This window comes from Ostrea edulis, chromosome 9 (assembly GCF_947568905.1).
Source record: "Ostrea edulis chromosome 9, xbOstEdul1.1, whole genome shotgun sequence".
NCBI classification, from domain to species: Eukaryota; Metazoa; Mollusca; class Bivalvia; order Ostreida; family Ostreidae; genus Ostrea; species Ostrea edulis.
Genome location: NC_079172.1, coordinates 23,160,137 through 23,170,786, shown reverse-complemented (window position 1 = coordinate 23,170,786; position 10,650 = coordinate 23,160,137). Strand labels below are relative to the sequence as shown.

The 10,650-nt window shown below is 36.2% G+C and overlaps 1 protein-coding gene and 1 long non-coding RNA gene across 2 annotated transcripts; one reads left to right on the top strand and one right to left on the bottom strand.

The window, feature by feature from the left end:
• Positions 1 to 273: 273 nt before the first annotated feature.
• LOC125657874 (TM2 domain-containing protein CG11103-like) lies at positions 274 to 6,032 on the bottom strand. The gene is made up of 4 exons (XM_048888735.2): positions 5,787 to 6,032; positions 4,133 to 4,220; positions 2,304 to 2,419; positions 274 to 2,035 (listed from the first exon to the last, which is right to left on the bottom strand). Exons 1-4 carry the CDS (start codon positions 5,924 to 5,926, stop codon positions 1,822 to 1,824), a joined length of 558 nt encoding a protein of 185 aa, XP_048744692.2. The 5' UTR covers positions 5,927 to 6,032; the 3' UTR covers positions 274 to 1,821.
• Positions 6,033 to 7,682: 1,650 nt separating this feature from the next.
• Positions 7,683 to 9,540, top strand: LOC130050101 (uncharacterized). Its single transcript, XR_008798500.1, has 3 exons — positions 7,683 to 8,227; positions 8,344 to 8,449; positions 9,290 to 9,540. It is a non-coding gene; the product is annotated as an uncharacterized LOC130050101 (long non-coding RNA).
• The last annotated feature ends 1,110 nt before the right edge of the window (positions 9,541 to 10,650 follow it).

Below are 10,650 nucleotides of genomic sequence, written 5' to 3'. Positions count from 1 at the left end.
TGCTATATGTTTTACAATGACACCACTTTTTAATTGGGGAATATACATGTATGTAACACTCCCCGTTACAATTGCAACTAGTCTACTTTCATTTCTGTTGGGATTCCCGGTCATTTAAAATAGATGTACTGTACATGTATTTTTCAAGTATTTCTGAATTCATGTGCACAAGATTTACATTCATGAGGAAATCGCTATCATTACAATCCATAAAGATACCAAAGGCAATAACATTGGAAATGTAAATATATAGATTGATTATATAATAAAATGTTCATGATTCTAAACATTTTTATTGTGCAATGTCGGAGACATTTTTTCTTTTTTTACAAAATAGGATCCACACTAGAACATTGAGAGTATAATTAATTACCAAGCTGTAACAAAGATGGCAGACCAGATTTCACATGGTAGCTCTGGTAGCTGGTGGTAATGTATTAAATTTCAATATTTTGATTCTGAACTAAATGTTATTGATCAGAAAATGTAAATATTACTCACAATTTGAAACATGCATTGGGTAAATGTAGAAAATGTGCGCAACTGAGACATTGCACACACTCATATCCGTGTCAATATTACTTCAGTTCATAAACTTGGCAAGAAAGTGAATGAATAACTGAAAAATGTTTTAGCTCATCCTCGGAACCCTTGGGTTTTCTTTCGGTTGTTGAATGCAGTTTAACGGAGAGAAAACCGGTGGGTTTCTACGATGGTTTTAGTTATATAAAGAAGTTTTTGAACTTATGCTGGTGATAGGCACTCAAAATTGAATTTCGTACACCCAACTTGACACCAGGTTCAATAAATTACTAACTGCAATACAAAGGAATGTATGGATTAAAATCATCACAGTACTGTGTGGCAGAAAAACAGCTTACAACATCCAATTTTCACAAAGTCTCAAGATTACAAAAGCTAAAATGGAGAGGGCTAAAATAGGCTATGCCTGCTGCCCGATCCCATTCACTTTGTAAATAAAATAGTTTTAAAAAAACAAAGGATTACAAAAGCTACATTTGACACTGCATGCTGTGAAACAACTTCGATATCAAACTAATGCACACACATGTAAGTAGGTGTGGATAATCAATAATATTTACATCAATGTTTTGTCAACAGTAATTCCTTGCTAGTTCAATGTTTACAACTTTAAAGTCACAGTTTACTTTGTAAGGAAATTATTCTAAGCATAAAATATCTTGCATGTTACAATATATAAATACACATGTATAAGGAATACATTTCTAGATTGATTGTATTATAAATGAGAGATATATCAACTCTGGAAGAACAAGGTAATTTCTGGATATTCATTACGCCATAGTTCATGTAGTTCCCTTGTTTATATACCCTTATAATACAAAAAACCAAGAAATTTATTCTATAAAGATATGCTGCAGTCAAATATTACGTATAGTAAGTATAGTTTATCGCACAAAATTCACAAAAATAAAACGTAGAGGAAGAATTATTTCAACAAAATTCTGAATGACTCAAATTTGAATATGGCATGTTCAGGTTTGCTGACCCTGACTGCATGTCCATTGTCCAATATAAAAGAACTATACTACATATTGTCTTCCTCCATCTTTCATTACATTGGCTGCACTGATAAGTTAGCATCATATTTATATTATGTCCAATCTCGAAAGTTTCACATAATATCTATAACTACTTTATTATATTCTGCAGATTAACTATAGTCTTTTACTGATTTTGTGTTATTTAGATATCTGACACATGCATATCTTTAGACAATCTAAAAATGAATGCAACTATTACAATATGTGAGATCATCAGTTATAATTTATCGCCAAGCTAGTAATAGGGCACCCAGTTACTGCCATCATCGGGCGTCAACATACCATTCACTAGGAGAACAATGTCCACAATCCACCAGATGCCCAAACCTCCCAGGGTCAGTAACTTGCCCACAGCCGTCCCAGTGTGTCCGAGACAGAACCTGTCCATACCCAGGAATCCTAACAGCACCGAGTAGATCAGAGTGGTGACAAAGTAATGTCCGTTATATCTGCATCACACAGCAAGAAAAAGACTATAACTGTCATTTTAAATACCATATTATTTGAGCAAACTGTCATTTTATATAATAGTTCTATTTTCATCATATATTTTCATATAACAAATAATATGCTTACCAATTTTGAACAACTGGTTCATGAAGAAAATTATTATTTCTTGGAGGAAAATAATTTCCTCATACTATATGCAAGAACTTACATATATTTCTGCAACATTACTTAATATTAAATTGTATAGAAATTTTATTGAATGCTTACTTAATACATGGAAAACCCCACTTAATGAAGGTTCGGTTTCCATAACATAAAATCCCTTGCAGCACTGAGCATACCGCCCCCGTGTGTTCAATGTCCTCGTGTCTCTGTCCTCCGTACTAAAACAGGATTTAAATGTATATATACTGGTCAATGAAAATTATACAAAACAAATATATACACCCCTAGAGAATCTCATTGAAACAATGAGTTAATTGCAAGATTCCTTAGGACATCATTGCATATGTACAGAAAATGTGTTTATCTGCTGTAATTAAAACAACTGACTTTTCCAATTTCATTTTTATTACCCACCATGTATACCGGTACTGAGGTGAACTATTGCCATCTGTTTTTGTCTGTTTGTTATGCATTAACATTTGAGCATTATCAACTTTTCAAATAAAATGAACAACTTGGATCTAGGGTGGGGCTTTATGGCTCATATCATGAAATTATATTATTTCTTTAAAACTTGATTTATGGATATCTAACATTATAATTGAGTATATATCGTATGAATGCGAAAAATACCTTTACCAAAATTGTCAAATTCATGGCCCATGAGTTTTATGTACAAACACTCTGCCTATGATATCAGGGGAGAAGAAAAGTCTCTACAAGTTTTTATAAAGTTCTGGTGCTAAGGTGAGGCTCTATGGCTCATGTAATGAAAACACATGAAATATTCTTGACTCCTAAGCATTTATAAACAAGAGACCCATGAGCCACATCGCTCACCTGAGCCACTTTGGCCCTGCTGTTGTTCAGATGAAGCTCCAGGGGTCATGAGTTTAACAAACTTTAATCTACACTATGTCAGGAAGCTTTCATGTAAATATCAGCTTTTCTGCCTCAAAGGTTTTTGAATGACCCAACCCTATTTATTTGCATTTTTGTGATTATCTCCCCTTTGAAGGGGACATGGCCCTTCATCTGAATAAAATTGAAAGCCCTTCACCTAAGGATGCTTTTGACCAAGTTTGGTTTATAATTGGCCCAGTGGTTCTGGAAAAGAAGTTGAAAATGTAAAGAAGGCGATCAGAAAAACTCACTTGAGCTTTCAGCTCAGGTGAGCTAATTTAAGAAAGATTATGTCACAAGGAATATGCATATGAAATCCCTATCACTTACCAATTAAAAGTTACCAACAAGATTAAAGTTTTGGACAGACAGACAGACCCTAGTTGTAGGGGCATACAAAACTTCAATCCATACAACTTGGGAACATTTGGATTTGATTAAGTGGCCCCTGGGTAAGGAATTCTGATTCTAGGACAGGGTTTTGTAGTGTATAGTGACAATCAGGGCACGATTACTCATTACCCCATGCCTGGTGACGTGTAAATCTTTTTGACCCCTGAACACCAAACAACCGAACTGAGTACATAATGATGACAAGGAGAAAAATCTCTATTAGAATTGTGAAATTCATGACCTTAGATTGGGCTCCATGGCTCCAGTGAAAATGTGGTGTGTTTTTAAATTGTCTACTTGACACTTGGACATCAAACAATCAAGCACTTGACAATGGCTCTTATCAACTTCAATCATGTTTAGAGTCAACTATATTAACACTAAACAGAATTAAACATCCCTCAGAAAATCTATGAATTAAAATCAACTGTTGGGATTCTGTTGACTAGATCTAGCTTGATCTACATACTTCAGTCTTCATCCCCTTAAATCTATTAATCAGATTGAACTCAATAATAGACATGCAACAAAATGACCCGCTAAACAAACTCTCTAGTGCCTGCCACCCCGTACTACATCACACTTTTGATTACCAAAAGAATCGACAGGTGAGTTCATTTCTCTAGAGTAGTCACCTTTAGACACCCATGTCCCAGCTCTCTCTTCCTTGTGTCATTTCCATTCAAATCCAGAGGTTCTGAACAGTTAAGAAATTCAATAGGCCTATACGAAAATGGAAACATCAGCATTAATAAAAATACACTAACTTTATTTAGATGTTCTACTGGCAATAAAAGATGGAGATTATTTCATAAACAGGTTATGAACACTTCCCCTATACCGAGATCTTCTCCCTAAAATGCAATGATCCCTCTTTAGCGAGAAAGTAAACATTACCATAAACAGGTGTTTTTGATGTCTTAATTGAAAATATGGCATATTCCATGCAATGCTGAATAAGTGCAACACACACTCAGCATGAAACGCAGTGTCTCTATAAAATTGACAACACAGTCAAGAAATTTCATATCAACGCTGCAGCATACAAAAGAAGGCTGAAATCCTGTGCATAATGTGAGTGTTTTTGTTTTGATTTATATATTTGCAGAAATATCCGACATTTTAGCACTTTTTCTTCTTTTCACGTGAAACACGAAGAGATGTAATCCTCGGGTATTTTCTCAGTGTTATGTGATATATCTACTTTCGCTAAAGAGGGATAATCGCAAAAAGGGAAGTGTTCCAAACCTGTCAAGAGGTACTCTACATCATCATAATGGCTGACTTCCTAATTGAAACATGGATGAAAATATAAATATCAGCAATATTTGCCTATTAATTTCAAAACTCACTGCCTAGCTGAGTAGCTCAGTAGGTTAGCATGTCAACTACTGAACTGTAGATTGCGGGTTCCGAGTAAAGCAGGGGTTTTAAAAATTTTTCAGATTGCTTTCTACTAAAACTGCAGTTTTTGACTACCGGTAAATAAAGTATATTTGAAAGTTTTCAATTTCAAAACATTGTTGTAAATATCCTCCCCTTTACATCCATATCAAATTTCTCTGGTGTAGCATACCTCCTTAAACAGGTTAGGAACACTTCCCCTATAGCGAGATATTCTCACTAAAACGCGAATAACCCTCTCTAGCGAGAGTAAATATATCCCGTACAACCGAGAAAAACACCCGTGGAGTGCATTTCTTCGTGTTTCACGTGAAAAGAAGAAAAAGTGCTAAAATGTCTAATACTTCTGCAAATATATTAATCAAAACAAAAACACTCATGATGTGTATTGGATTTCAGACTGCTTCCCTCTTATGCAGCAACTTTGTTATGCAATTTCTTGACTATGTTGTCAATTTCATAGAAACAATCCGCGTAATGTTGAGTATGTGTCGCACTTATTCAGCGTTGCACAGGAATTGCCATTATTTTCAATAAAGACGCCAAAACACCTGTTTATGGTAATGTTTACTCACTCGCTAAAGAGGAATAATCGCGTTTTAGCAAGAATATATCGCTATAGGGGAAGTGTTCCCAACCTGTTAAAAGACTAACATTATACCAGTCACCTGAATTTCTGTCAATAAATCGCTCAATAAAACCAAAGAGATAAAAAAGTCCTACCCCCTCTATATACGAATACAAGTGTATTCATATATAGAGGGGGTAAGATTTTTCGATCTTTGGTTTTACTGAGCGATATATTGACAGAAATCATCTGCGACAATACACCAGAGCTGAGGTGGTATGAAGATTATTAGAAGAAGTTCAGGTGGTTATACTCACAAGTTTTTACAGTGAACCAATGGCCCGTGTGGAACATATTCTGAGCTGCACGCACCATTGTAGCATTCTTGTACACTACAATGTATCACAAATGGAAAATAAAACCCGATTATCAAAGACAGTTTCTCTAGATTCCCCATTTCAACAATAATATTGTTAACATTGCGCTTTCCTTCCTAGCTGTTAACACCTTGAATCACTGTGTAAATGTCATTGTTGTTTCAAACGTTTTCAGTACCTTGCTAATTCATGCTTCGGAACTCTACTTTCGATTTCTTGATCATTCGGAACAATTCTAATCCTTGCGTTATGATTGTGTACATGGCTGATGTAAAACATATATAACAGAGGGATGTCGGAATGTTTTTATTTTAGCCACAGTAAAGGCTTTTCGTTCAAGAAAGAAATTCACTGGAGATATTCAACATAAATCTCAAACATTTACTAATATTTTACCTTCATCAAAGCACAAGGGAGATTTTGAAAGGAAAAGCAAAGAAGTAGTTAGCTCTGACATGACAAACATAGAATACAATATGTTGTGTACGAACTAATCTCGCAGATATTAATAATAATATATGTATGATATACAAATCTGTCAAATGACTACCATCATTTGTTGACACATGTAGTATGAAGAATTAAGGATGTAGGAGAAATAAGAGCCAGTAGAATGGTTTTTAATTTTATACGCCCGTCGAAGACGGGACGTATTATGGTATGGCGTCGTCCGTCTGCCTGTCTGTCCGGACCTTGTGGGCAGGATACAGACTGAACCATAAGCCCTAGGACTTTACAACTTGGTACATTTGATGTCGTCCTCGGCCGAGGTAGAGCCGAACTGGTCGGGCCCGCAACGACGGCCGGGTCGATGGGGCTCTCGACGGTCGTCCTCGGCCGATGGAGAACCGAACTGGTCGGGCCCGCCACGACGGCCGGGTCGATGAGAGGAAGGTGTCTATTGTTTTTCAAGGTCAGAGGTCAAAGTCGTAGTATCACTTATTAGGAAAACCTTGTGGGCAGGATACAAACCGAACCGTAACCTCCAGGATATTATAACTTGGTATATTTGATCATCATGATGAGAGGAAGGTGCCTATTGTTTTTCAAGGTCAAAGTCGTAGTATCACTTATTAGGAAAACCTTGTGGGCAGGATACAAACCGAACCGTAAGCGCCAGGATATTATAACTTGGTATATTTGATCATCATGATGAGAGGAAGGTGCCTATTGTGTTTCAAGGTCAGAGGTCAAGGTCGTAGTATCACTTATTAGGAAAACCTTGTGGGCAGGATACAAACCGAGCCGTTAGCATATTTATGAAGTAGCGCAATCTAAGGCTATCCCTCTTTATATCTTGATATCCATTTCTACAAGCATAATAATGAATTAGCTCACAGAGGACAGTGCTAACTTCACTAAAATATGAATCCCACTAAAATATGTTTTCCTTGAGCAAAATCTACGGGCGTATTATGCCACGTTGGCGTTGCTCTTGTTACAAATGTCACCAGAAGTAGCTGTGAAGTTTGGTGGGTGTTATCTTGTGCACATCCCCTTCCCCCATCTACCCATATGAATATAAAATAAAAAAATTATCCAAAATGTGTGATGTCCTCGTCGATCACTTGAATAAGTTATTCTGAATGGTCAGTTTCTACTTTTTGTAAGCTTTTGAGATGATTAATAGCATCTCACAAGTGGTCACCTCAAAGGCTTACAAAAAGTAGAAACTGACTATTCAGAATGATTTGTGAAGGTGATTGGCGGGGAAATAAGATATTTTGGATAAATTATTGGTTTTTGTTCATTTGATGGAATGGAGGGGGGGGGGGGGTATTATAAATATGTAACTTATAACATAAAATCTATGTACACACCATCCACCCTTCAGGTGCCCGTGGTTTTTACAGGCATTCAGAAATTATGCAGGGTGTGTGAACAGGGACCTGTCACATTTTATTTTCTATCGAGATCTTCATTTTAGATTGAGAGATAACGAACCGTCAAATTCTCAATATAGCAATTATTCACATACATTTATGATACAGACAGAATCATATACCATAACACTACAAGGAAAGGCACACAACTCTCACCCCCACTTCTTGATTCTGCACATATTTTTCGCCCTTAGACTTTTAGCAATTTCAGACAAACAAATATTAACCCAATTTTTCAATTGTAAATGGGATGAAAGGCAGATCCAACTCTTAACTTTTATTCCAGTTGTACAGAGTAATTTATGGATTATATCTAGACAATAGTACCGTTTTACTTGCTACAAGATGGGTGAATTTGTGTTTTAAAATGAAGTTTTATTTTATCAAACATTGTTAGATAACATGGAAGATTCTGAAATCAAGCTTGAGTATCTAATGATGCAGTATGTAATCTCAGTTGAGATACGGCTCAGCTGGATATTTTGGACATGCCTCAGGGTCAGTGGAGACGTCAAAATTGCAGTATAATATAGTGTTGAAGGATTTATAACTTGCATGTCATTGATCAATATCAACACCTGATTATGTAATCAAAATGATTATATTTCCTTTAGGTCAGTAGTATTTCAAAGTTGAAAGATTTCTTGATGGAACATAGGAAAGCTCATGTCAGCACATTGTCAGAAACCCACAGTCGGTCGCTCTCCATTTACCTCGCAGGTAATATTATAACTAGGTTAATTTATGCTAGGTACCGCTATGTTGGCAGCAGTAAATGTATATTTATGTAACTAAGATGAATCATGTGATAAATATGATATGCATCCATGTGAATTTTTAAAATAATTTGAATGCAATAAATTTGATGGATATTCATCACCTGAACCAAATGTTAGAATTGAATGAGCTGTTCTGATTAAAGTTTGTTCATCTAGACTAAAGTCTGTCGATATAAAATTTCTTCAATCTGATAATGAAAATTAGATCTTTGGATTCACTTGAACCACAGAATCAATTTCATCCAAACTTGGCAAATGTCAGACATGTGCATCCTTAGGTATACGAGATTTGTATTCATTCAAAATCATACACATTCTGTGAAAGTGGCCATATGTTATAAATCTATACCAAAAAATGGGTGGGGGGGGGGGGGGGGGGGGGCATGGCATGGTTTGGTTCCATAAATAGCTCAGCTTCATCTCACCTTCTATGGACTTAACAACCTGACAATTTTCTGTAGCAAACCTAATAAGTAAAATTAATCTAAAAGGGATTTGACTCTGTTTATGAAGAGTTGTTTCCCTTCTCACTAGCATGTATTAGTGATCCGACACATGTACTCCACTTCAAAATGTGGATTATTTCCCCTGACTGTAGCTGGAATGACTATTGTGATGTTATTACTTTTAATTGCTACTTCTTATGAATTTTGTTCTTTACAACTAACTTTAGTAAGTTTATCAAGGAAAACAAGATAATTCAAACCACTCGCATATATATCGGCATTTGAGCAGACCACACATGTACATCTATAATTAGACTATTAATCATAGTTTTTAGTTATGAATCTTTGGAGTACATCAGAATCTTCTGTTTGGCTTCCATGAAGAGAAAAAAAAGGTATAAAGTGTACATATGTTTGCTAGAGAGGAAAAACATATGATATGCATACTATGAATGTCCTTTTGGGTAAGAGATAAGTTTTGATCTGGATCAACAATCCTATTAATATATTTTGTTCTAAAACTCTGCTGGTATTTACAGGCACAATTAACTTTTAAAATTCCTTGGATTCAATATATTCTAGCACAGTCTTGCAGCCATGCACCAAACTGAGTAATGAATAAGAGGTGGAGTTCAGGGAGAGGAAAATAATCAATAATATGTCATCCTGATCATTTTGACCTGGCTAGCTCCATGCAGCAGTTAAAGCTGCTCAAAGAGTTGTTTCCCAAAACTGGTAACCATTATTATGCCCCCCCCCCCCCCCCCCCCCCCCCTTTCGAAGAAGAGGGGCATATTGGTTTGCACCTGTCGGTTGGTAGACCACATGTTGTCCGCTTAATATCTTGAGAACCATTCACTTGATCGTAATATTTCATATGTGGGTTGGTTATGAAAAGAAGAGGACCCCTATTGTTTTTTAGGTCAAAAGGTCAAGGGTCAATCTACTCTGGACATAGGAATTTACTGTCCGCTCAATATCTTGAGAACCCTTTGCTTGACAGACATCAGACTTGGTACACTGGTACATCTTAAGAAGTAGATGACCCCTATAGATTTTGAGGTCACATGGTCAAACTGGACATATGAATATACTGTCCGCTCAATATCTTGAGAATCCTTTGCTTGACAGACATCAAACTTGGTACACTGGTACATCTTAAGAAGATGTCCCCTATTGAATTTGAGGTCAAAGGTCAAGGGTCAAACTGAACATATGATTATACTGTCTGTTCAATATCTTGAGAACCCTCTGCTTGACATACATCAAACTTAGTATACTGGTAATCATCAGGAGGAGATGACACCTATTGATTTTGAGGTCACATAGTTAAAGGTCAAGGGTCAAACTGGACAAAGGAATATACTGTCCATTCAATATCTTGAGAACCCTCTGCTTGACAGACATCAAACTTGGTACACTGGTACATCATCAGGAGAAGATGATATCTATTTATTTTGAGGTCACATAGTCAAAGGTCAAGGGTCAAACTGGACAGAGGAATATACTGTCCGCTCAATATCTTGAGAATCCTTTGCTTGACAGACATCAGACTTGGTACACTGGTACATCTTAAGAAGTAGATGACCCCTATTGATTTTGAGGTCACATGGTCGAAGGTCAAACTGGACATATGAATATAATGTCCGCTTAATATCTTGAGAATCCTTTGCTTGCAGACATCAAACTTGGTACA

Bases quoted from the DNA above. Each gene is read 5' to 3' on its own strand.
- LOC125657874 (XM_048888735.2), bottom strand. From the start codon at position 5,926: ATGGGGAATCTAGAGAAACTGTCTTTGATAATCGGGTTTTATTTTCCA. The intron at 4,221-5,786 runs GTGAGTATAACC...ATTTTCGTATAG, and splicing joins TTGGTTCACTGTAAAAACTT to GCCTATTGAATTTCTTAACT. The intron at 2,420-4,132 runs GTGACTACTCTA...ATCCTGTTTTAG, and splicing joins TGGGACATGGGTGTCTAAAG to TACGGAGGACAGAGACACGA.